Here is a 26,950-nt window from a genome sequence, read left to right on the forward strand (position 1 = left end):
GGCGGGGGAGGGCGGGCGGAGAAGAGAGGCCGGGTGGGGAAGAGAGGCCTCGCCGCCGCTGCCTCCTCCCCCTCCCCGGAGCCAGCAGGCAGGGTGGGGGGCGGGCAGGTGGGGGGGAAGACCGGCCTCGGGGGCGGGGGGCGGACACCGGCCTCGCCGCTGCCACCGCCGCCTCGGGGAGATCGAGGGGTGGGGGTGGAGGAGACGGGGCTCTTCTCCCCCCTTGCGAGTATCGCGGGTCCCCCTCTTGTTTTTTTCTAAGAGACAACTGAAGATGGTGTTATTACTAGCTGTCCTCCTGGGTAGTGAATTTAAATTAGGGTTTTTAATGTTTTTAATGTATTGTACTGTGTGTTTTATCTGCCTTGTAAACTGCCTTGTTGAGTTCCATAAGGAAGAAAGGTGGCTAATAAATGTTCTAAATAAATAAGAAAGTTTTGGTGTCCCCACTCTTCAGCTCTGGAGAGGATTGCTTCTGCCGATCGGAGGCTATCTGCATGTCTGAGACTTGATACCTCAAGCTGGAATGTACTGTATGAACATGACACACAGTTGGTCTCCAAGGGCTCGTACAGCAGAAACCAAATTGGAGAGCACCGCCCCCATAAACGCCCCACATTCCAAACCCCCTCGTTTAATGTAACTGACACACGGGGCCGTGGCCCAGTTTGCTGAGGCAGGGATTTCAGGAGTTAGCTCAAACATTTATTTTTAGCCAGGGATGGCTGCCAATCGATTGATCTTTTTTTAGACAAGGGCAGCTGCTGGACTTCCAGTGGGATGTCATAATGGAAATGTACTGCCCGGAGACCTTGCTGGGATTCTTGGAACAGCGAGAGAGCAGGGAGAAATAGTGGAATGAAAAAGTGTAGCAATTTAAATGTAGGAATTTAAACAAAATTCTAGAACTCAAGGGCATCCAATGAAGCTAATGGGTGGTTGGTTCAGGATGGACAAAAGGAAATTCTAATTTATACAGAGAGTGACTAAAATGTGGAATCCGCTGCCAGAGGATGTAGCGATGGCTACAGAAATAAATAGCTTTAAAGAGGGATTAGATAGATTCATGGAGGATAAATCTATCAATGGCTACTAGCCATGGTAGCTGAGGAGAACTTCCACATTCACTAAGGGCGATTTCTCACTAGAGCTGCCTCGCAGCACAGCGCCGTTTGCCCCGACACAAACATGTCAATTTCACACCCGAAGCTCTGGGGCTGCATTTTGACTGGGGCTTCGCCCGATTTCCTCCGCAGTTTCGTGATCCTGGTTTTTGAGGATCATGAAACTGCGGAGGAAATTGGGTGAAGCCCCGAGTCAAATGCAGCCCCGGGTGTGAAATTGACATGTTTGTGTCGGGACAAATGGCGCTGTGCTGCGAGGCAGCTCTAGTGAGAAATCACCCTAAGCCTCTGAAACCCAGAGCCAGGAGGCCACATCAGGGAAGGATTTGGCCTCTATGCCCTGTTGTTGACCACTGTGTGAGACAGGATGCTGGACTAGATGGACTATTGGTCTGATTCAGCAAGGATCTTTTCATGTTCTTAATTTCTTTTTCAGAAATTGTGTTTAAGATATAGCCATTGATTCCTCTCTTTTTCCTCTTTCAAAAGAGGAATTTCTCTTTGAAGAGAAATCAATGCACCCTTTTGTAACTTCAACCCTTGCAGTTGTTTTATGTTTACACACCAGGGTTCGGTGTTGCCAGGTCCCCCTGGCCACCAGCAGGGGAGGGGGGAAGGCTGCCAAATCCAGGTAGGGAAACTCCTGGAGATTTAGAGATGAGCCTGGGGAGGACAGCAACCTCCAGGGTACCATGCCATAGGGTCCACCCTCCAAAGCATCCATTTCCTCCAGGGGAACTGATCTCTTCAGACTGGAGAAAAGGCATAATTCCAGGAGACCCCCAGGTCCTACCTGGAGGCTGGCAACCCTAGCTCTGGTATTTGGCTGGGGGTCAAGAGACCAGGTATGGGGAAACCCCTAGGCAGTTGGTACATGAACGAGTGCCAACAGCAGCTGCCAACCTGTTCTGCCAACACTCATCCTGCCATTCTTGGCACAGAGCCAGAAAGCCATGACATATGTTGCACCAGGCAAATTGATGTGCTGGGGGGCTCCCCATTCCAGCCCTTGTGCGTCCCCCAGAATTATAGCTCATCTCCAGACTACAGAGATCAGTTCTGTTGGGAGAACAAGGATGCTTTGGAGGGTGGAATCTATGGCATTGTGTCACAGAGGTTCTAAAACCACTTAGTGTGTACCAAAAAAGGGTGCCAGAGTGCCTACAGGCCCCACATTGGGGACCCTTGGTCTAAAAAAGTGCTCTACAACTTTTTCCTCTTAGGACAATGTCCCTCAAGCACAGTCACTTATGCCTTTCTTTCTGGACAGAACATCTTGAGTTACAAAATGACCCAGGCAGTACATTGATGCTGACCTCTGGGATTTTTTTTTTAAACCAGAGAATCAAATGTTTTTGAGATAAAAAAATACCCCATGAGTCTCCCATCCCCTCAGAAAAGACTACTCCTGGGAGGTATGTTCAAGTGTTGTGGATATACCCTGGAGACCATCGACCTCACCACAGAGAGATACATTCTTGGCACAGAAGAATACCCCAGCCTGAACAAAAACAATTACAAGGTTTAACATGAATGCAATTATTTTTGGTCTCACATAAGCATGTTTTCAGAACCTAGGTGTTTGTGTACCGGAAAACATAATGTGCTCTGCCACAATTTTTTTTAATTGTAGGACATTCCAAAATACATTGCAGTACACATATGGATGAATTGAAGTAATGCACGTTTTTCAGAGTTCTGCCAGACTGCTAATGGGCAATGAAGGACACAAGTAGTTTAGTTTTTACATTTTAGCTGATAAAAGGTTCTCAGGTCCTACATGCATCTTTGTATCACTCAAATGCATCAGGACAGACGCCATAAATAGCTTCTCAGGTTGAAAACATTGTCCCAACTGGGACACTGAGTGCCTGGAAACAGCAGCCTTGGTAATGAATAATCTGGATATCAGTCTCTTCAAACAGAATACACCGGGATCAAAGAACCATAGAGCCACAGAACACAGCGATTCTTTTAATCCAAAAAATAATTAGTATACAAAAGCTATTCGGAAAGATATAAAAGCCTAAAAAAAAGCATCACAGTAACAAATTAAATTGCATGGAGGAAATTTATTACATAGCTTTTAAATTGGCACCATTAAATTTTCCCCCTGAGATTTATGCTATTACATCTTCATTCAGAAGTTACTTAAATTGCACATTTGCAAAAGTGGAAATCAAGGGCTCAGTAGGCCCTTAGGCCCATAGGGCTGTACCATCTTCAGTTCTAAGGATCAGATCAGCCCAACAGATGCACCTTAAGGATACAAGGACATGTTTGTGGCCACCAGAACATTGGGCTCTGAAGCAAGCCTTATCCTCCATGTGTGTGTAAGTACCTTCAACCAAGCCAAGGGTGGGCTCACCAGTTCCCACCCTGCAACTTCCTCTTGTTCCCTCCAACTCTAAAAAGTTGCTCTGGGAAGGAAAGCAGACGCAACCTTGCACTTAATTTGGTTCTGCACCGTTACTCTTCGGGTAATATTTTGATTTTGTAGTCATTCAGAACACAATTGGGGTGGGGCCCACTTGAATTTGAGATCTGCACACTGAGAAGAAAAATCTGTTACAGATTAAACTCTATGGGCCCCAAGTATGCTGTTCCTTTACTTTAAAACCTGCAAGGTAGTTAAGTATTACTACCTTGTACCCCTTCCACACAGAGCAGAAGACAATCTCCCATAATTTTGTATGCCAGTCTACATAGGCCCATCTTCAATTTTTACATGCGGGGAGAAAAGTTCAGCAGAACCAGCACAAACTTGTTGATTGAACCATCTTGAATTGGACATTGGACACCCAGCACGTCAGGGCAACCCCCGAGTGTGCTATGGTGGCGAGACTTCCTAGCTGAAATAGCTTCTACCTATTCAACGCTCTTGCTTTTCCAGAGAAGACATTGGCCTATGAGAACACTGAGATCTAGCCAGTATTATGGTGGGTTCTTGTTGGCCTTCTTCAACAAAGAGCTGGCAATAGCCAAAGCACCACCTTGTACAAAGCGCACAAAATTATCCCCAGCTAGCGGTCCCATGGCATAGAGCCCCTTCTCATGAACCAATTCATAAGTAAAGGGATCTACATCAATCGGGTTCCTTTTGGAACTGACTGGCTGTTCACAGTCTGCCGCCAAGTCCACACCATTATTTGGCAGGTAAGAGAGGTTGGGGTTGGACCCAATGAGAACAAAAGCCATAGAAATGTTGTACACTTTCTGGCGGCCACTCTTATCCCGGAAGATGCACTTCCTGTCCTCCGTGAAGGACACTATGTGGTGCTCAGGAAGGCTGACGTAACTCTCGTACAGTCCTGGGCCAGAAGCCACCTCTTCTTTCATCATCTGGTGGACTTTGTGGTACTCGGGATACATAGTCTTTGGGAGCTGGTTGAAGATCAGGGCTGGATCATTGACACTCCGCCGGAAGGCATGAATCACTGGGATGTTGCAGTGGCGAGCAAAGAGGACTGAATCTGCTGCCGTAAGTCCAGCACCCACAATCAGAATTGGATCTGACATCGTGCCAATTTCCTTGGTCCTTGCAGCATCTTCCAGGGCAGAGAGCTTGTGGTGGACAAAAGGAAGGTCTTCCCCCTGAACTCCAAGCCAGGAGGGACTGTCATATGTCCCTGTGGCTAAAACCACATTTTCAGTATACACAGAGAAAGGCTGCGTGCCATTGATGGTAGTGACAAACCCGTCAACTTGGAAGAGCTTTCCAGTTTCTTTGCTATTGTCTTGTGGTTTCTCAGGAAGATCCCATCTAGAGCTACTGTCTCTTGAAACTTGACTGCTGTAGTCAGCATCCACATGGAGACTTTTCACAGATGTCACAACAGTTCCACAGAGAAAATTCTTCTTTAAACTTTTGTTGGCCACGTAGTATTGGTAGTACTGAACAATATCTCCAGCTGTCGCCCTGTTGTTTCTGAAGCCTCTGCAATGAGAACATCGCCATCAGTACTGTCCTAATAATCAAAGGACACCTGTGCTATGAAAATGGGGCGAAGGGAAATACCTGGATCATTGGGTTGGATCCAACCAGATTTTTTTGCTCAAAGTCACCCAACTGCTTTGTCACTCTAGCCCTCATTTCACATTACTTTTGTTCATGCAGGTCCTACAGTTCCCAGCACAGATCCCAAGCACAGTGGTAAAAAGGGCCTCCTCCCTCTTTTGCCAGTGGAAAAACTGGTAGTATCCAACCTATCCTGTACTACTAGCAGCAGATTGCAACCATCTGTAGTAGAATTCAAGAATGCAAATCAAAAGCCAGCTGCACACAAAGGAACTTCCAGTTACTGGGGTTTTCCAAGAACCACCCACAAGATCACTGTGAGTTTGTTCAGAAGCAGAATGAAGATACGTTTGGGCTTGTACACTAAACCAACAGCTTGAGAAATCTAGCCACCTTATCTGCTGCTATGATCCGGAACATCCTCTACTAATCATCTGTTTCATCCAGAAGGGTTTGGAAGCATTACTGTTTCCCAAAGAAGATTCTTATCAGGAATTGTGGAGCATTAGGCAGAAGGAAACCACACCACCTCCCCTCTCCATCCCAAGCCAACTTTGGGGAAATTTCTTCCTATTACTACATAACAGCCTCCTTGGAGTTTTAACAACCACACAAAATATGGTTCTTTAAAATTTTCGACGTGCTGAAAGAATGATCTATGTATGGTTATGTCTCTCCAAACTTAAACAGAAGCTGGACTTCACTCTACTGGAGCTCCATAATGGTTTCAATGAACATGTCTCATTTTGGAAGTTAATGTTTCCATAAAAAATGGAAGGAAATCTTACTTTTTCTTCCTACTCATCCAGTCTTTGAACTGAAGGTCAGGAAGCCCCATCCAGTCTCCCCGGCTCAGAGTGAACATAGACCCCTCAATAGACTGAAAAGAGAAAGGTGGGTTACACTCGGTATTTATATTTTATATTTTTTGTCAAAAGTTTTTGTCTGCTTGTCGGGATTGATACAGGGTTTACATATCCAATGGCTCAGTTCAGACATTGTGCAAAGCCATGGTTTTATTCAATTCTGGTTATAGTGGGATTATTAGAACACAGGCCACTCCACTTGCTATAGTTTGTCCAGGTCCATCAAACCAGGATCTGAAATTGGCTTATTAACTACATAGCCTTAACTGTGGTTTAACGTGATGTCTGAATGCAGATATCTTAATCCTGGATTGTTTTTTGGCAACACCCTCCCAGAAAACACAGAAGGAGGCAAAACCAGGATTTGTCGAAGAAAACCAGGAACTGAGTGACTGAATGTGAGCTGAATCCTGGTTTCACAAACTAACCATGGTTTTACATTGTGCCTGAACTGAGCCAATAGCTGTCATTTACACAGAATGCTGAGTTATTGACAAGCATTGGTCATGTATTCAGGTGGGGTAGCCGTGTTGGTCTGAAGCAAGAGAACAAAGTTTGAGTCCAGTGGCACCTTTAAAACCAACAAAGTTCAATTCTGGGTGCACATGCACACTTCTTCAGATATATACATTTGACTGGAAGTACTTTATGTGAGGGAAAAGAAAAAAGGCATAGAAATTAGAACAACTGCATGCCCTACTTTTACAAAGGAGAAGGGAAACTGAGAGGGCGCTCTGGGTAATTGAAACAGCAGGGATGAGAAATCTGAATCCTTCCTAAAAGGAATGGAAGTTGGATAGCTCTGCTGTAGCAAGTCTCATGAGGATGTTGGAAATCCCAAGCCACTGCCTGTCCTTCCAAAAATAAAATCTGAAAGCTGACAGGATTGAAGGGGACAGCACAAGTTGCCTTTCACTGGTTGGACATAAATAAGCAAAGCCATGGAAACGAGATCTGCGCACTATCAACAAACAGAGCGTGCACGCACACACTTCAAATTGACAGGGCAGAGTGCATTAACCTTGCTTGGGCAGGCAGCTCTAGTCTTGAAGAGATACAGTTGCTGCACAGCACAACCACATTCAGTAGCGCCACGGTCTCTGAAGTATGCATTGCATTGCCTCAGAACCAGAACCATCTGGACTCTGGAGTCATTTCCAAGATTATTAAAAACCCATATGGACAGAGGAAGTTAATTTGGGCTTGGATAGCAAGCCTGGAGGACATGCTCTATGCACCCATGACACACGGTCTGCTACCAAGTCAGACCATTGACCTGCCAGGGTGAGTATTACCTATTCCACCTAGCACTAGCTTGCTTTCACATCATGTACTTCCTGATCATCTTAACTGGAAATGCCAGGGATTGAATGTGAGACTTTTGGCACTCAAGACAGATGCTCTACCACAAAGCAATGGTTCCACCCCAGACATTGATGCATCAAACTTCACTTACATGCCAAGCTCCTCCAGGAAGGTTTTTGCCAAGAACCAGGTGAGGAACAGCTCTGTTGGGCTGGCGCCACCACGTAAGAACAGAATCTGCCGTCCCACCAAAGTCAGTGTCTGGGCGTAGCAGAGCATCAAACAGAAGAGCAACAGGGCTGGATGATCTCCCTTCTAAACCTTCAGACAGGTACTCTAAATCCTGGAAATGGAAAACAAGATGCCAACCTTATCACAAACTTTGGACTGAGATTTTTTTTAAGCTACAGACATTTGTCTGATCCATACCAGGCCAACATGTGAATCCCTGCACGCATCCCATTTTAAATCTGTGTGGCTCCTCATACCCCAACTGCACAACTCAGGAGTGTGGTACAGATGACCCACCCACACCTACACACTGACCGAATGCACAGGGAGGGAGAGTAGGCTCGCTGGCCTAGTCATGGAGGTGTCTGTTCCCTCCCCAAGACCACCAACGCTGCTTTCCCAACATTGCTGATCATGGGGAAGGATCATACATGAATATACTTCCTCTGCGTGTTCGCACCATGCAGACAATCTGGCAATTGTGCACAGGTGGAGCTAGCATGATCGTGCCCACTTTGCAACCTTGTTCAAGTCCCTCAGTCACAGACTCACCTACCTCATACTGTGATTATTATGAGGATAAAATAGATGCAGGAGAACAATGTTGTTTGGGTCCCCACTGGGGAGAAAAGAGGGGTATAAATACCTAAATGAAGCTTATTGTGCTGGAAGCGGTGCAGTGAGACTGGACTGCATTTGAAGAAATAACTACCCACCTCCTGCCATGAGGCATAAATTTAGTTTTATGGAAGAATGTGTCTCTTAAGTTACCCAACCTCCAAGCTATGCATTCAGTGAGCAAGTGTGGTACCTGCACTGTGAGACACAATTACAGCTGCCGGTCTTTCAAAACTTTTTTTGCTCTTTAATTAAAGCCGACTTACAGCGACCCCGTAGGGTTTTCAAGGCAAGAAATGTTCGGAGGTGATTTGCCATTGCCTGCCTCTGTGTAGCAACCTGGGGCTTTCTTGGGGGTCTCCCATCCAAAAACCAACCAAGGCCAATCCTGTTTAGCTTCTGACCCCTGAAGAGATTCGGGCTAGCCTGGGCTATCCAGTTTAAGACATTATATGGGGCTAAGCAAAAGTCACTGGTAGACCCATAAGCTGCTTCTGCTGGTTGTTCCCTTGTACTGGCTGAAATACCAATTTTAGTATATGTGCTGCCGAAGCGAGAGATTACTGATCGATAGAGAGCAGCTTTCATACAATGCAGGCTCTCGCCCACCCAACTGTAAAAAGCCAACTGTAGAACATGTTGACAGCCACGATGGCTGTGTTAAAGGTACCATAAGGCCTCAGAATTTGATCTCATTAAACAAACAGGAACTGTCCAAAAGAGCAGCCTGATTTGACCCAGGCTCAGCCTGGAAACCCATCCTGAATGCCAAGGGGTCAGCACTGAGATCTAGCATTTGGAGACCCTGGGCTGGATTCCAGACAGCTTTCCCTTCACAGAAGACATTCTGTCAGTCGAAGAGGACTTGCCCACCTCACCCTCACCTACAGCACTCCACTGATCTACCCATAATGCCACTCCTGGGGAACAGCAGGAATGCCATGATGGGCACATTGGGGGTGTTCTGCAGCAGGAAGAGGGAACTGGTGGAAATTACACCTTCCCTTTCTTTAGGAGGACATTAAGTCTATTTACCCACACGAAAAAAAGATCATAGAGATGCTAACAGAAGACTTCATAACTTTCTCAGGCTCAATCACCATTTTTGTTCATGAAGAGGGCTGAAATTAATCCCACTCTTGGTTGATGTTGATGGATGCGACGGTCATTCGGTGGGATGTGTTGGGGGTACCTTGTTTACTCCTTGTCTATTCTTGGATCTTACCGTTCTGTTTTCACTTCATATTCTGCTGTTTGCCTGTAATGCGTTTTTTTTATCTTTGCTGTTTTGCTGCATATCTTTCAATAAAAATTAAGAAAGGGAGGAGAAAAAAGTCTGGATCCAGCCTCCTACAACCTTGTATCACTCATATCAGACAAAGGGAACTTTGACTCTTGAAAGGGGATGCCTCATATGAAGGACTGAGGCACAGTGGTAGCTACATCCTACCACCTAAGAGCAAAGGCAGCCAACACAACCTCCCCCTGGACCTAGAAGGGAAAGGTGTGGTCACAGGATTCTTCTGTAATTGTTTTAGAGCTACAGAAGGACCAGCCTGCTTGGACATCCTGCCATTCCCTATGACATCTGTCTTGAACCCATGCCATACCAACCTGGTCCAAGATGGAGACTTCAGGTGTTTCTTCCAGTTTCCTTTGTAAAATGGGGTTGGGGTGAACAGAGCCCCTTCGGACGTAAGGGATGTTGCCGGAGAGTAGGTATGATAAGCAGATCCCTGAGGGGCCATTTCCTGAAGAGAGAAATTGGGAGGGGTCATCAGTAAGGCTAGAAGCATCGGCTAAGCAGAAGGTTTTATCCAGAGATGGGGGCTCAAATTCCCTTCCACTGTGATAGTCACATGAAGCTGCCTTAGACTGACCGAGTCCACCAAGGGTGTATTGCCTGCCCTGGTTGGAAGCAGCTCTCCAGGGTCTCACCTAGCCAATGCTTTTAAGGGACTGAACCTGGGACTTTCTGTATGCAAAGCAGGTTTCCTGCCATTACGCCACAGCCCTTCCTTCTCCTAGTCAAATCAGATATACAAACATGTGAGGGCAAGAACAGGAAGTTGCAAAGTTTCCATTGTTTGAAAAGATCAAACTATGGCACGGAACTGGTGTAGCAGCTAACAGTCTGAGCCATTCATCAGGAGGACAAAAGGAAATACTTCTTTACACAATGAGTGATTAAAACACGGAATTCACTGCCAGAGGATGTAGTGATGGACACAGGCATAGATAGTTTTAAAGGGGATTAGAAAGATTCATGGAGAACAGGTGTATCAAGAGGCTACCAGCCATACTGACTAAAGGGAACCTGCACGATCAGCAGCAGTAAGCCTCTGAACACCAGTGTCTGGTCCTAGAAAACACTGGGGAAGGCCTTGACCTTTATGCCCTATTGTTGGACCTCCAGAAGAGCTGGCTGGCCACTGTGTGAAACAGGATGTTGGACTAGATGGACCACTGGCTTGATCCAACAGGGCTCTTCTCATGCAAACCCCATGGAGATTTCACCTGTGCCATAAATGCACTATACGCCCATAGGCAAGCCAATCTCTCTCTCAGCTTCACTGCTCAACCAATCATGCGGATGATCTGTTCAGTTGCATAAATCCTCTCTTGGCTAGATTAATATTTTACAGCCTCCCCGCCCAGGCCAGCTGTCACCTTCTGCAGCTCCGTCTTCCATTGCTCATTCGAATGTGTCAAAGCTAACAGCTGCATAAATGCAGGGAAGCGGGTCAGAGTGACACAGCAACCTCCCATGGTGTCAGTAGCTGCATACCATTTTGCACTATCACCACGTTACAAATCCCAGCAGAGAGCAAAGGTGACTTCTGGGCCATATTTAAACGTCTCTCTCATTCTTATATTGAAGGAGAGTTTTACAGATACCATGGGCTGTCAAAAAGACCAAAAGGTGGGTTCTAGATCAAAAGCCTGAATTCTCCCTAGAAGCTAAAATGAACGGGGGCTATGGTACTTTGGCCACATCATCGGAAGACAAGGCTCACCGGAAAAGGCAACAGCACTAGGAAAAATTGAAGGCAGTAGAAGAAAGAGGAAGACCCAACCCGAGATGCTAGAAAAAGTTGAAGGCAGTAGGAAAAGAAGACCCATCTCGAGATGGATGGACTCAATAAAGGGAGCCATGGCCTGCAGTTGGCAAGACATGATCGAGGCTGTTCATGGTAGGACATTTGGGATCACAGGGTCTCCACAAGAAACTTGATGGCACATCACATACAGAGAAACACTCGTTCCTTGCCTGTGCACTGATCCACTAAACGCCCGAACAGAAACACTTCACATGCCCCCCCCCACCCGAAAGCTTTTGGGCACTTGAAATACAAGCCAAGAACCCTAGTCCTGCACCGATCCCAATTTCAATGCCAATGGTGCAGCCTCAAAGTAAAATGGGCAAAAGGCCTTCGAAGCTGATGAGAACAGGGAAGAGTGGAGCCACACAGCTGACATGCAGCCGGTTGCAACATCTTCTCACCACAAAACAAGTTGCTGCCAAGGTTGTAAATCAGAGCCTGTCTGGGCCTTGGCAGGAGAGATTTCTCCCTCTGTCTTCACGCTGCCTTTGAAGCTGTCTGGGATTACCCTCGGAGGACAGTGACAGAAGCCCTGAACATGCATTAGAGTGATCCTACATATAACCCAAGGCCGTGTTCATGAGTTACAATGGATACACATACAATCTGTGTACAGCATGCACTTGATTTTTCTTTAAATGTGTGCTGAGGAATTCTCATGTTACATTCAACTCATGCACAGCTGAATGTGTGATTGAAACCCCATGTTTATCAATGTATTGGTCCCTGGTTTCATTTGCAAAGTAAATGTGCACTGGCTCTAGGGTTGGGAAATACCTGGACATTTTGAGGGCGGAACCTGGGGAAAGTGGGGTTTGGGGAGGGGAGGGACCTTAACAGGGCATAATGCCATAGAGTTCATCCTCCAAAGCATACATTTTCTCCAGGGAAACTGATTGTAGTCATCCGGAGATCCGTTGTAATAGTGGGCGATCTCCAAATGCCATCTGGAGGTTAGCAAACCTAACTGACTCTTTCACACACGCCAATGTGCACGTCTTCACTAACATGCAAACTGGGCTGCAGGATATGGTGTATACATAAAGATTTACTGCCTGTGAATGTGGAGGTAACGTGACTATCAGCCACTGATGTGTTCACTGGCAGTGAATTCCACCATTTAACAAACACAGCAGAGGTCATTTCAGGGGGGATTGCAGTTCCCCCGGGTGAGGTACGGGGGGCGGGGCACATGACAAAGCCCCGCCCCCGCTTCCGGCCGCCCCGCTTCCAGCCCTCATTCAGCCAGGAAGAGGCAGGAGAAGAGGGAGGGTAAGTTGCTTCCTCCCCGCCTCTCCCCACCCCTGCCTGCCTGGGGCCAGGGAGGGCCTTCGCGGGGCTTCCTTGCACTCCCGCCAGCCTTGCAGGTCCACCGCCGGGCCCCTCATGGGGTTCGGCAGTGGAGCTGCAAGGCCGGCAGTGGCGGCTGGGACCGTTGGGGGCGGGGTGTGTGGCCTTATGACACACTTCCGGTGATGTCAGGGGGTGTGGCCTTATGACACACTTCCGGTGATGTCAGGGGGTGTGGCATATGCTAATGAGTTATGCTAATGAGTTCCCCTAGCTCTTTTTCTACAAAACGACCCCTGAAACACAGTATTCAACTGGGCCAGACCACTGGCAGTCAAGTGACAATATTTTTCCAGCCAGCTGCCCAGCATCCCCCCCTCCCCAAACAGCAAGTAAATGGGCCTGTCCCATTAAGACCTACTTTGGTCTCAGGGAGATCAGCCAGGGCAGGATTCATTTCAGCCGACCCTGGTTGGCAGGCCTCCCATACGACTACGCTTACCAGCAAGCTGAAATTAAAGTATCTTGGCCTTTACCGCTAACTAGCAAAAGCTACTGTAAACTCCTCTGGCTCTGGTACAGAGAATGTATATGATGCAAGAAGCATCCTAACGGCCCAGGACCAGCATCTCTGCAGAAGGTCTCCAGCCACAGAATCTCAGCTGGGCCAACCTGGCTCCAGAATCTTTCGTCACCTACTCTACACACTTGTGGGTAAAGCACTCAAAGGCAATATTACAGCTTTGGAACCAGCTCTCCACAAGGGTCCCCATCCGGCCACCACATTGGTCAGATTCAGACAACAAAGCCCTGCTTGGTCATTTGAACACTCTGGATTGTGGAAACAGATACCACCAACACGCCCCACTTCAAGATGGCTGGGTTTCTGCCTTCCGGCCGTGAGCTAATTGACATGGTTCTGTCTGCCACGTGCCAATTCCTTTGCAATAACATCATGTTCATGTTTAAACTTTTTAAAAACTGCCTTTATCTAATAGATTGGACCCCATAGAGCTGTTCCACTAGCAGTGGACATTTCCTCCGGCACAGCAAGCTTGATATGCCTGACAGGAGTGCCACCGTTAGAAGAATGGATCCACAGGATCCAACCCCATTTTTAAAGAATCCATCATATAACTCAAGACGGAGCGCAGGGGGACCCCTAAAAGGCACCCCATCCAGGCACAAGCTAAACCTAGCCCTGCTTAGGTTCAGTCAGGTGGTTGCATCACGCACCCTCCCAACCATACTTTGTTTGCTAATAATCACAGTGATTGGTGAATATCCCCTCAGTAGCTGCAGACAGCTATAAAAGATGGCTCCTTAATTTAGCAGTCTACCCATAGGGTGGTGTCCAACCTCTATGGATGAAGGCGAGGATGTCAGTTCTAAATGACTTGAAGCCAGAAAAGAACACCTGATCAAAGATAGCTGCATATAGAGGTCATCAGAAGAACTCCTGCTCCTTGCTCCACTGCCTTCAGAGGTTCAGTGAGGGGCTCACAGGGTTGTGCCAAGTTAGGGAACTCCCTCCTGAGAGGCACATTTGGTATCCATCCCTGTTGATCTCCACGGAGCTAGAGAAAACTCATTTTGTTTGAGAGTGCTTTTAATCTGATAATGAGCTTCTGCCTCTTGGCATAGGTGATCCTGTACTTCATGGTTTTCAGTAGATACTTATTTTGCATTTTGAAAAATATTCTTACTTATTTTTGATTAAAAAAAACCCGGGCCAGAAGCAAGTAGGTTAGTAGAGAAGATCCATGCTGTTGATCTGAGGGAATCCGAAGCCAGACAAGCTGAGGTGCTGCTTGCTTTTGGAATCCATTTGCTTCCAACAAGCTCTGCTGTGCTTGCATGTTATAGAGGGACAAAATCAACCCCACGTGCACAAAAGGAACAATCTGAGGCAACTTTTTTGTTTGATGGGTTGTGTTGCAAACTCTAGGTCGAAAATTCCTGGAGATTTTGTGGTATCCCCTGGGAAGGGAAGGGTTTGGGAAGGGGAGGGAGCTCCCCAGGGTATAATGCCATAGATTCCACCTTTCAAAGTAACAATTTTCTCCAGGGGAACTCATCTGTCATCTGGAGAGCAGTCGTAATTCCAGAAAATCTCCAGCCCCCACCTGGAGGCTGGCAACCCTATTTATGGGGACTCACTCACGGGAATGTGTTCTTAGGACTGCAGCCAAAGCCACCAGAGCTATCTCATCCAGCAGCAACTCAGCCCTGGACGTCTCTTCTCAGACGGAGTGGGGAGTGCTTACTATCAAGAATGTACTAATCCATCATCAAATGTGTTCAGAGCAATTAAGGCGAATGACTTCTGGCCATTTTAACTCATAGTTCAGTGAGGCTGGTAACCAAAAACAAGTTGTCTTTATGCAATTAGAACGTAAGCCTGCAAAGTGCTGATTACACAACCTTCCTCCCTGCAGCTAGGACAGTCTAGCAGATAGTTCACATACTGGGAGGAGGGATGGGGAGAAGAAAGCCTTGTAAGAAACCAAGATGGGGGAAAGGATGCAGGTAACCAGCCTGTTGCGGGCAGGAGGCCAGTGGCCGGAGATTTGTGTCGGGGGTAGGCAACCTGGATAGGTTCCATCTGTGCAACCAGCAACGTGGAAGTGGCAATTGTAACCTATGCCACATCAGCTAGAGGACGGAAGGTAAGGCACTCTGGAGCAGAGGTAGGAAACAGAGAATGTACATGATCTGGTGGGATACAGACGGCTATTTTATCAACCATCTCCCTCTAACATGCGGTTATATTCTCCATTACGAGGATGACAATCACTTTGCCAAGCACTGATAGGGACTCCAGATTAAGAGCCAGTTTGGTGTAGTGGTTAAATGCGCAGACTCTAATCTGGGAGAACCGGGTTTGATTCCCCACTCCTCCACATGCAGCTGTGCCATAGTTCTGGTCCAGCTGTCCTTGAAAAAGAGCCGCTTCTGTCAGAGCTCTCTCAGCCCCACCTACCTCACAGGCAGTGTTCCCTATAAGCTGAGTTAGTGTGAGCCAGCTCAGTTTTTTAGCCTCCGGCTCACACATTTTCATCTTGGCTCAGGAAGGAGGGCTCCAGAGCAAACTGATTCATGCAGTTGCCAAATCGCTCGCTCACAACTTTAAGGCCGGTAGCTCACAAAGTAGAATGTTTGCTCACAAGACTCCACAGCTTAGAGGGAACATTGATCACAGGGTATCTGTTGTGGGGAGAGGAAGGGAAAGGAGTTTGTAAGCCACTCTGAGAATCCCTTGGATAGTGAAGGGTGGGGTTTAAATCCAGTCTCCTCTTCCTCCTCTTCTTCTTCTTCTAAGTCAGACGGTCTGGGTAAGGGTTCTTCTGGGGCTCAAGCCCCAAATACCCAGCAAGTTCACCCACAGCTCTATGCATGCTCTCCTACATAACTCCACTTCCCTATCAATCACATCCCCTTAGTGTCCCAAAACTGTGTAAAAGCCAGTTCCGGAGGCATTCAAGGACTGCAGGCTCTGTTTGGCTCCCAGTCAGCAAAACTGTGCTCACGCTGGGGATGCCCGCCTCCAAGTGGGACCTGGGGATCCCCCAGAATTACAGGTCATCTCCAGACTACAGAGATCAGTTCTCCCGTGGAGAAAATGGGTTCTTTGGAGGGTGGACTCTATGGCTTTGTACTCGAATGATGTCCCTGCCTCCCCCAGGCTCCACCCCCAAATCTCCTGGTGTTTCACAGCCTGGATCTGGCAACCCTACCCCTCCACCCCCCGCTGGTAGCCAGGGGGACCGGGCAACTCTAGCTCACACCAAAAAGCACTGAGAGGGTATTCTGAGGACATTTCTTGCCTGAAGTTATCACTACTGGTACAGAACCCTGCCACCAGAAAGAACAGGGTGGCTTGGTGAGATAACCATAGATGACAGTAGGTTACCCTGAATGACTGCAGGTTACCCCAGAACATATTTACCTATGATCACCACAGGAAGCGGCTTAGCACTGTTCTGATCCAGATGAGTATGCAACATAGTGCCTTTCCTCCTGTTAGCAGACTTCTGGGCACCACCAAGTCCGCCTGCAACAATAAGACCAAACAAATATGCATTACCTCCAGAATGTTGTCCTCAGCTTCTCTAAGCATATACGTGCCTAAGTTCACAAAACTCGAACTACGGATGTCTGTAAACCCAGAAGAATGCACCACTCCAATTTTAAATTTTATTTTGAATGCAAGAGTTTACACATACATGCAAGCGCTCTGGGCTTGAGGGCAGGCATATTCCATAAAGTGACAAAAGATTAAATGTTCTAGCGTGCCAACCACCAGCTGCCCAAGGGTGAACACCACTGCATGTCAGATAAAGGTGGCATTTGGGAAAGATTCAGTAACCACTTGAACATTCAACAACAAAACCCACAAAAGATAAGGTTCCCCCTCCTTTTTTGGCTCCTCCATGCCTATCATTATGCAGACAGTATTTTATCAAGATGGCAGAGTTGTAGACTATCTGAAATTTGAGGCCATTTTTATTGCATTGCATTACGCCATTCTTCAGTTTTGCAAACCTACTTTACTGCACATATTATACCGCTTTCTAATGCACCCACTAATTTTGTAATGCTGCTGTTATGGCACTGCTTGTCCACTGTTCTTTAAATCAGTTGTTGTCCTGTTTTCCTGTGGCGTCCTTTTTAATTGTGTGATCTGTCTCAAGCCTCAGTGAGAAAAGCCAACAACAAATGAGATAAATAAAACAAAAGTTTGGTATACAGCAGCTGCAAGAACAGTGCGCCAACCAAGGTGTGCCCTCTTAAGCCACCCAATGGAAGCTGCATAGCAGTATGGGAAATAATGGAACTTTTAAAAAAGCCTATTTGAACTATAAGCCTTTAAACAAAAGCCATCTACAAACAGGGCAGAAGTCCTCTCCATGCCTACACCCAAAATGGTTCTGTGCAGTGTTGATAAATGGTCTTGCAGCAGCAGCCAGGATCTGCTGATAGGGTTGCCATCCTCTAGGTGGGGCCTGGGGATCCCCAGGAATGACAACTGATCACCAGACTGCAGAGATCATTCCCCCTGGAGGAAACTGGCCCCTTTGAAGGGTAGACTATTATACACCCAGATGAGGTCCCTTCCCCAGGCTCCAGCCTCAAATCTCTAGGGATTGCCCAAGCTGGAGATGACTACCTCTTCTTCCTTGGTGAAGGCAATCCACATTCTCAGTGCACAAAAGGCTAATAGAGGCCTTGCCAGGTTGACTCGAGTCACCCAGCAAAGCTCCATCAAAGCTGGCAACAAAAACCACCACCAAGCTGTAGATCAGGGAGCTCCCACCCCCAACATCCATCGATGTCTCATGAATTCACTAGCAAGAATTCACTCATGAATTCTCAGCCTTATCTCCAATATGGGGATAATCTGTTTTTGTTTTATTTACTCCACCTTTCTTGCCGAGACTCAACATGGATTACACTTTTCAAAAAAATGCAATTGAAACAGACTAATGCACACAACTAATAAATGCTGACTTACCCTAAAGGGTTTCTGTGAAGGTACTACGATTGTGCATGGAAAGCACTTTAGCACTCCACCAAATAAAGACGCCTGTCGGGGTAGGCACATAAAAGAGGGCCTTTCCCCTGGTGGCCCCACAGTTAAGGAACAGCCTCCCCATGGAGGGGCGCCTGGCCCCCTCCACAGTCAATCCTCAGGAGGCAGTTGAAGAGAGTTTAAGACTGCATTTTAATTGATTTAGCTTTTCTCATTGGCAGTCCTAACGAGTTTTTAAACTGTGACCTTTTTTGAGTTTTATAACCATGTTTTAATAATGTTTTATTTATATTGTAAAAGGCCCTGTGCTCTGTAGGGGAGAAAGGTGGCTGATAAATATTTTAAAGAAAGAAAGAAATGTTGCACTTAGCAAAATAAATATTGCTGTTAGGCAAAGCATTTGATTCTTGGCTATAACCCTGCCAGCTTCTTATCTCAGTATAAGGCGTGTCAGCTACGGGATACCTGAATGTGCTCATTGTACAGCTAAGGTCGAGCTCACCCCTGCAAGTTCATGAACCACCAGAAGACGACTTGCCGTTGCATCCATGGAAACGACAGCAATTGAACTTTTGCGGCACCTACCTCTATGACAACCACCCCAACTGACTTGCCGTTACATCCATGGAAACAATGACAGCAATGGAACTTTTGTGGCACCTACCTCTATGACAACCACCCCAACCTCCTGGAAATAAGCGACACATACAGTAGCAAGCCATCAAGTGTGGTCTGTGCATGCGTGAACCTGCCAAAAGGTACTAAACTTAACAGCAACATGAAGGTTATGGTCAGCCTTATCTACACTCACCAGCAGTAGCTCTCCAGGGCCTCTGATCTTCCATATCAACCAGTACCTGATCCTTTTTAACAGGAAACACTGGGGATTGAACCGAGGACCTTCTGCATGCTAAGCTTTATCTCTGAGCCACAGTCCCAACCCTAACTTATCTTAGGCACCTTAAGAGGACTCCTGTTTTGTAGAGTCCTTGGGATTCAGACGCTTCAGAGCTTCGACACCAGGGAGGTGGGGACAGAAATTCTGAGAACAGCCCTTCCCTCATGAGGTTCCTAATTATCAATGCATGACTGGTGAGACCAGGCATTTCTGCAGAGTTCACTGAGGGGCAAAAAAACCCCAACCCTTTGGCAAGCTTGCAGAAGATTTGCCCATCCTCTTGGCCATTCTTCTGCACATTACCAGCTTGCCTAACGTCATTCTATTACTGTAATCTGTTTCTAACCCAGAATCAGATGCCACAATCTGGGAGAATATTAGGGACACTTCCAAATGTTCTCTCTTCACCCAAGTTGCTCCCTGGATGTGGGAGTTTCAAACCCCCTGGGCCTTGCTTCCAGAACAAAATATATGAGAAATTCTCTTACGTTACACGTTGGTATCAGGACTCTGTACAAAGTGCTATGCCTGCACAGTTGGCTACAGCTTTCTCACTGCTATAGCACGTCAGCTGAGCTGAGAGTTCAACGAGGACCTGGGAGACTCGGATTCAAATCCCCACTTCCCTGTGAAGTTCAGTGAGTGACCCTGGACCAGTGTGGTGGCAGATAACTGTTGACACCACCCTTGCAGGAGCAGCAGGGAAAAGTGTAATAGATATGCAACTTCCCTACCTTAATATCCATGTGCCCATTGATAAAAACACTACAAGAAGTAATCTTGATTGATATGCACAGCTGCATCCACTACCCTTTCTCAAAATTCCCAAGTGGCTACAGATTAAGCAAGGTGGGAGACTCTTGTTCTAACTGCTTGGCTACGTATAATCTCACTCACTCTCCCCTCACAATTTAGTCCTATGCGAACACAAATGTTTTTGGAAGAAAGGCTTCCAAGCCAGACCAACTTCATTATAGGTAACCTCATCCTACTCACCTCTATTCATTCTGGCACCGCAGCCCACAATATTCCCCTTTTATGATCTGAATAAACTGGTTGTCAGAGAGACAACACAACACATCTGCTCTCTATGGAAGGCGACATATCAGGTTCTTAGATGTCCTGGCAATTATACTTTTAGTACAAGAGAGGCTAAATGAGTGAAAACAAGGAATAGCAAGGACATATCGAGGAACATTGAGAAGGGATGTGTTTCTCAATGATGGGCTGCAATTGCTTTCAGTGTAAGCACTCACGAAGGGAAGAAAAGTTGCACATTTATGCTCTAGGGATGTTCTGGTAGATCATGACAAAGCACGATGCCTAGGACTGATTAGCAACCAGGGCTTTACAGCAGCAGAACTGAGTTCTGGGGCAAGACCCCTCTGCACATGCACATATAAATCAAGTATTCCTGACGCTAAAATGCAGCTGCTGTTGGAGGAGGCATGCCCAAACCAGTGACTCATCCAGGACGGGCTATGCTGGTAGCAGGTCAGAACTATAATGTTCTAGGATGGGATGGATCAGACAAGGCAATTTAAATCACCATGGTGTGTGGAGAGGGCGTTTAGATTATGTCCCTCTCACTGGTACTCCATATATGTAAAATACAGGAATATTGACTGGTCAGCCTAATCACTAAGAAATGCCAGTTTAGAACCAGATAAGAGGCTGAGACGATTAAGGAGGACCCTGCTATTCACTAATTTTATGCTTTTAGCAACACAGACCTAACACTCCAACACTTTTGCTCATTGCCAAATGTCTTTAGCAGTTCAGAGGCACCAAAGGGCCCAGAACTTTGAGCAGTGCAGTTTATTCTCAGAGGAGGAAGTGTCTCCATTTGCAAAAGGTAAACATTGTTCTGAATGGACTCAGCCAGGCCCACAATTATTTGAGAACTGAAAAAATGGGCTCAGGTTACATAAAGCTATAGAGTGAAAAGCGTGCAAGTCAACCCAGGAGATCCATCAATAATCATCCCAATAATATATAGAATTGCATCTTCAGGAGCCCAGGGCTAGATTCCAAGGCACTGGAGTAAGTTTCCACTAGGGCCAGGATTTCACTGCCAGTATCAAGCCCATAGCAATTAATATTGTGCTATATTTACAATGCTTAATTTCAAAAATACATTCTCCCCCATGGTTAATTATATAACCAAGAAGTCTTCAAGTCACTGTGCCGGATCCACAGGACACATTTGGCTCCCTCCCCACCATAGTTTTTAGCAGAAACCCACCACTGATTCATTTTTAAGATATTATACACATCAGTTGAACATGCATGTATTTAGATATAATGTTAAATCCATCTATTTTCAATAGTAGCCGGTTGTTACTGTAAGCCCCGGTTTAAACTCCTTTTCAGCCATGGAGCTCACTGTGTGACCTTGAGTCAACTGCTTTCTTGCATCCTGGCCCACTTTGCAGGACTGTTGCAAGGATAAAGTAGAGGAAGAAAGGTCCATGTATTTATCCAAAGCTCTTTAGAGGAAGCAGACTTTTACTGCCTCTGCTCAGAAAACGGGAGTTCCCACTTTAATTCAGACAGAAAGTTCAGAACTTCAAGTTATGACGCTATCTCTTAGGCTGGTGAAAAATGAAAGTCATGTAAGAGAAGCAAAGGTGGAACAAAGAAGATGTTGTTGCCAGTGCCAACCCTCTTGGCACACAGCACGCCAAGGGGTGGGCGGGCGGTCTGACACCCATCCTTTCAGGATGCAGATTAAATGCAAGATATCGGTGAGATAGTTGACTCCCTGGCCTTTTGATTTGTGGCTGAGAAAATCAGTGTGGTACAGCGGTTAGAGCACTGGACTCGGACCTAGGAGACCCAGGTTCAAATCCCCCCTCTGCCATGGAAGCTTGCTAGGTGACTTTGGGCCCGTCACACACTCACAGCATAACCTACCTCACAGGGCTGTTGTGTGCAGGGTTTTTGTTTTTTGTTTTTAAAGAGGAGGTGCCGGAACTCTCAAGAGGGAAATGAAGTTTTCAATCTGCATACTGAAAACTCACGAACTTTTAAACATTTTAAAAAGAACTTTGCTGAAGAAGTTCCAGAACTCTGTCCCAACGTGTCCCCCCTGGGGGGGGGGAAGCCCCCAGTTGTGTGGTTAAAACGGAGGAGAGGAGAGTGACGTCAGCTGCTTCGGCTCCCCTTTGGGGAGAGCAGCCACGCATCAAGGAAGCAAATAAAATCAATCGTAAAAAAACCCCAGCCCCCGTTCCTCCTTCACAGAAATGCCGGTGCAGTTCAGAGATAACCGGCCAACGACATGCCTCAGCAGGGAGCTCTGTTTGGTCTCCCAAGAGTTCCTCGGAACTGCCCACGCCTGCCCTCCTGCTCGGAAGGCTCCCTCGCCGCGGGGCCTCCTCCCCCCGAGATAGCATGACAGAACTGCACTCGCTCACCCCCGCCCAGGGTCACGCCGAGCCGCCCTCCGCGAAGCCGGCCTGCAGTTCCGCCGAGCGCCACCAGAGCGACGAGCCGCCCGCACGAGAGCCGAGAAGGCGCAGCAGCGGCGCTTACACGACTCCGGGCTGAGGCAGCCAAGAGGGAAAGTTCCAGCCGGGGCGATTTGCCAGCTTCCACTGCACATCCCAGCCACAAACTCCCGAAGCAGCGAGCGAGGCAGACCCCGCTCCATCCTTTTAACGGCCACCTGGGGGACTCAAGACTCCCCTACCACGCAGGGTTGTTGTCAGGGGAATCGGAAGGGAAGGTGCACGAAACACCCTCAGCGCTGAAAGCGACCCGTCACCCAGGGCTCATTCATCATCACCAAAGGCTTGGAACACATTTTGGGGGCAAAGAAACGTGACTTTAGATGGAGGAGGGAGCTGCATAAGAAGAACATCAGAACAAGTGTTCAGGTGCATCAAGGAGTCATTCAAAGAGCATGCCCTGCCACACCGTGGAGAATAAGAACCACTGGTCCTCCGGGAAGAGAGCGAAGCGAGGGCTCCCGTCGCCCTTACCTTGACAAACCGGCTACGCGGGCAGAGAAATCCCAACAGGTGCCGCTCCAGCCAAAGACCCGGCCAGCAAACAAGCGCTTCTCCAAAGGCAGCCGCGAGTCGCCGCACCGTCGCCGCCGTTTAAATACATTACAGGCGCCCTTCGATGAGAAGGGGGCGGGGCTGGGTGCCCCGGGGGCGGGGCTGGGGGAAAGCGCTGGTAAGCGTGAGTCAGCAGCCTCGTTCTGACCGGCAGGGTTCCTCACGCACTTTATGAATGGAGCCGCGTGGGAAAGAAATGGGAAGCGGGGCGAGCGCGGGAACGTTTGTTCTCCACCCCGTCTCTCGTGCGTGTTGTACGCTATGGAGCGTGGCCGGCGTGAAAGCTGCGGGCGTCGTCGCCTTTTTGCCCCGGAGCAAGCCCTGCTGAATGCAGTGGGGCTTCTTTTCCAGTAATGTCTCCGTGCGGACTGGAAAGCTGCAAGTCCCACTGCAATCGGTGGAAGGCTCGGGGTAAGTGCTCTGTACGAGTTTTCAAGCCCAGCACCGATTTCTGTCTCTGTTTTTAAGCACCCGCGGGCTTTCTTAGGGGGGTAATAGGGGGTCTTTGATCCTCTTAACTCTGCTGTCTCTTTCTTCACCAGCACACCCAGCAGCACAAATTGGCTGCACCTTCCCACCTAAACCCCACAATGCTACAAAAGTATTCAGCCCAATAAAATTGCCCGTGTTTCTTTTTTTTCCAGAGTAAGGCCTTGGGAAGGTAGAAAGTCGGCAGGTGAGGTATTGAATCTGTTCCCTTGGGAAGGCATCAGCTTAGAGGGGACACTGCTTGTCAGATTTATTTTTTTATTAAATTTATGAATCGCCCCATCCCTGCTACTGCAGGGCTCTGTGTTCATGTACAATCCCATATAAAAACATTGGCCAGGTAAAAACAATAATTCATATTAGAATACATTTTAAAAGACAGATGGTGAACACTAACACTTATTAATTGTCCCCACATTATAGACTGCCGCCCGCCTCTCTGGCAGTCGTGCAAAGGACAGTGTGCTACAGAAGCCAGAGTGCTGGACTAGGATGTGGGGGACCCAGGTTTGAATCCCCCGCCCTGCCATAGAAGCCTGGTGGTGAACCTGGGGCCAGTCACCCACACTCCCAGCCTAACCTACTTCTCAGGGGTGTCGTGAGGATAAAATAGAGGAGAGGAGAATGATGTCATGAGCTGCTTTGGGTCCCCACTGGGGAGAAAAGTGGGGCATATAAATAAAAGCCCTGAAAACGACTACATACATTGGACATGTCGGGAGGGGGAGGAAGGGTTCTTCCGCTGTGCGGTCCGGGCTGTCCTGGAGTTACCCCGTACATGTGGGGTTACCAGGTGAGAAAGAAGGAGGAGTATCGGGGTGAGGTGGGAGAGGGTCTCTTGGAGACCCCGTGGCAAACGTGAATTTGCCTCTGATTGAGATGCCAAAGAAAATGGGCTGTTGCACAGCAAGGCCATACATTTATTAATATTAAACAAGGACAATAAACTGTAAACCTACTCAGTGGTCATTAATCACGTGAGTTTCCTGTGCTGCACATTTGGGAAGAAAGTCGCATGGAGCTACTTAGCAAGCAGGGTTGCCTGGAGCAAACAAGCCCCTGTCCCATCCCTTTTGCAAAGGTTTCATTTTGTAGCAACGGGCAGCTGAAACCTTTCATGGCATAGGGGGGTGAATACCATCACCTGGTCAGTAACAGCCCAATAAGCCTCTGTTAAAGGGGTGGGATATTTTTTTCCAGGCTAGTTGGCAACACTGTTTTCAAATGGGTCCTGAAAAGTACCACAGCTGTAGAAGGGGGGGGGGTCCCCCTGTTAAAAGTTTGCAAATCACTAGTGGGGTGGGCAAAAGGAAATCTAGGGAATGGGCTTAATTTGACTTGCTCAACTGCATGGGGTGTGTTGCACTAAAGATGCTCCCCTTCTAGGCTAAAAATGGACTTTTCGGACATTGGGGGTTCTGGCAAAAGACTGGCTCAGCTGATACAAATGTCAATAAAAAAATTCTAACTGCCTATAATTCATTCACAACCAATTCCATAGATGGAAGCTGCACTCTTTCTTTCTCTCTTTCTCTTCCCCCCCGCCCCCCAAATGTCATTCTTTGACTTTTCCCCACTCCTGGCGTTGTCAAAATTCTTCTGTGTTGACCCTCTGATCGGTGGCACCACTGTTTGGCTGCAGCTTGGCTCGCAACTTCCTACCTGCTCCCACACTGTACAGCGAGGGAAGTTCCCATTCATGCAAGCCACTTGCAACATATATGAGAGTGCAGGATTTCTCAGAATCGGCTGCCTGCAACTCAACACATGCAATCTAAGGACTTCATAATATCCTTTCCTTCTTTTTTTTTACTTTGTAATATCGTTTCTTTTTTGGTCATTTTGCTTTCAGGCCAGAGGAGCATGGAAATTGTCCCTTAGGTTGTCAGCCATGCAAATAGGAGTGAGATGAAGGTGGGGATTGGTGTAACAGCTGCTGCTGTTACAAAAGTGATGATGGTTTACAAAGGCAGTGTTCTTTGTGCAGGGGAGGAGGGGCATTTGGGGGCTTTTCTCTTAAGTCAAAGTTTGCCGTTTCCCCCAACTGCAAACAACTACTTTCTTTTCAGCTTTCCAACAATGCTATACCTGCAAAGGAGCTTGGAAAGGGAAGGTAGTGAGAGGGATGGACTCACAGAGGTGCGTGGGACACGCGGTTACATAAAGTTGTCTAAATCGATTGATGTTTTAAGCCCAGATCAAACTGAGCCTCACAGGCAAAAGACGCCCTTGGCATGCAGCATTGCCAAGATGGATGATTTCACCCAACAAGCAGGAGTATCTTTCAATGAAAGACGTTCAAGTGATTTGACTTGTAAAGAATCCAGATACAGTGGAGGCGAAGGGTGGGGTAACGGTTCCCATTCATGTTCTATGGGGAAACAGCACTTTAGGAACATTCCATTCTTCTAAAAACAGCCTTCTCTGATTGTGGTTTCTATGCTAATGTTTTGCAGGATCTGTAGCTAAAAATACTGCAGGCATTTAGCGTTACAAGATGGCCTGGGTTTCAAGAAGTAGCCAGACAAGGGGGTATGCAACCCCCAGCAAGTATGTTGAATAGCAGCATGCCTAGGGTTTCCAGCCAGTGGTTAGCACCTGGCAGGAGACTGGGGTAGTGTAGTTGTGATAATAGCATGACATGATTTCCAGGCTGAACCAAGAAGTGATGTCACCCCACTCTAGGACTCAGTAGAAATTCCATGGCTTTATGACAGAGTTCCCACCAAATCCTAGGGTGGTGTGATGTCACTTCCAGGTGCAGCCCAGAAACAGCACACCATTGCTGCAGCAGTGTTTTTTCTTTGTTTTCTCCCCATCAGCCTGTTGAGCAGCAGTGGAGGTTTGGGGGTTGCTGGTGGGAACAAGAAATCTGGCAACCCTAGGCCACATGCGGGGCCATTTGGTTGGGTATGTTGGTCTAGTCCACCCCACCCCCCCCAGCAGTGTGATGTCGCTTCTGGAGAAAGCCTGGCGATGATGTCACAGCTCTCTAGGAATTGCGGGAAACTCTATGGTAAAACCAGAGTTGTGATGGGAGAAATCTTTTTTAAAAGCACCATCTATGCTTTTACCATAGAGTTCCCAGCAATTCCTAAAAAGGGAATTACCACTGGGTTTTCCCCATAAGTGAATCAGATGGCAGCCCTGAATCTTATTCCCTTTATGCAAGCACCCTCCTGAGCCATTCCATTTACTACACCCCTTTAGGGGGGAAAAGCCATCTGAGCAATTCTGCTTTGCACATTCTGCAGAGTAAGAGGAGACCTGCTGACCTTCTCAGGCAAGGCCGTTCCACAACCTGGGAGCCACAACAGAGACTGTTCAGGTATAGCAGCAGTGTAAAACCCAATGGAACCAGGGGCCTTTCCCCCATGTTATCTCCTGTTTAGGAATGTCTGCAGGTG

The 26,950-nt window shown here is 47.4% G+C and overlaps 1 protein-coding gene across 1 annotated transcript; it reads right to left on the reverse strand.

Moving 5' to 3' along the window:
- Positions 1-3,223: 3,223 nt before the first annotated feature.
- On the reverse strand, positions 3,224-23,051 carry OSGIN1 (oxidative stress induced growth inhibitor 1). The gene is made up of 6 exons (XM_015405808.1): positions 22,974-23,051; positions 16,506-16,610; positions 9,777-9,913; positions 7,465-7,656; positions 5,931-6,022; positions 3,224-5,061 (listed from the first exon to the last, which is right to left on the reverse strand). Exons 2-6 carry the CDS (start codon positions 16,561-16,563, stop codon positions 4,059-4,061), a joined length of 1,482 nt encoding a protein of 493 aa, XP_015261294.1. The 5' UTR covers positions 16,564-16,610; positions 22,974-23,051; the 3' UTR covers positions 3,224-4,058.
- Positions 23,052-26,950: the final 3,899 nt, after the last annotated feature.

Source organism: Gekko japonicus, unplaced genomic scaffold, assembly GCF_001447785.1.
Source record: "Gekko japonicus isolate JY-2015 unplaced genomic scaffold, Gekko_japonicus_V1.1 scaffold144, whole genome shotgun sequence".
Lineage (NCBI taxonomy): Eukaryota > Metazoa > Chordata > Lepidosauria > Squamata > Gekkonidae > Gekko > Gekko japonicus.

Bases quoted from the DNA above. Each gene is read 5' to 3' on its own strand.
- OSGIN1 (XM_015405808.1), bottom strand. From the start codon at position 16,563: ATGTTGCATACTCATCTGGATCAGAACAGTGCTAAGCCGCTTCCTGTG. The intron at 9,914-16,505 runs GTAAATATGTTC...TTCTCTCTTCAG, and splicing joins GCTTCCTGTGGTGATCATAG to GAAATGGCCCCTCAGGGATC. The intron at 5,062-5,930 runs GTAAGATTTCCT...TTCTCATTGCAG, and splicing joins TGGATGAGTAGGAAGAAAAA to AGGCTTCAGAAACAACAGGG.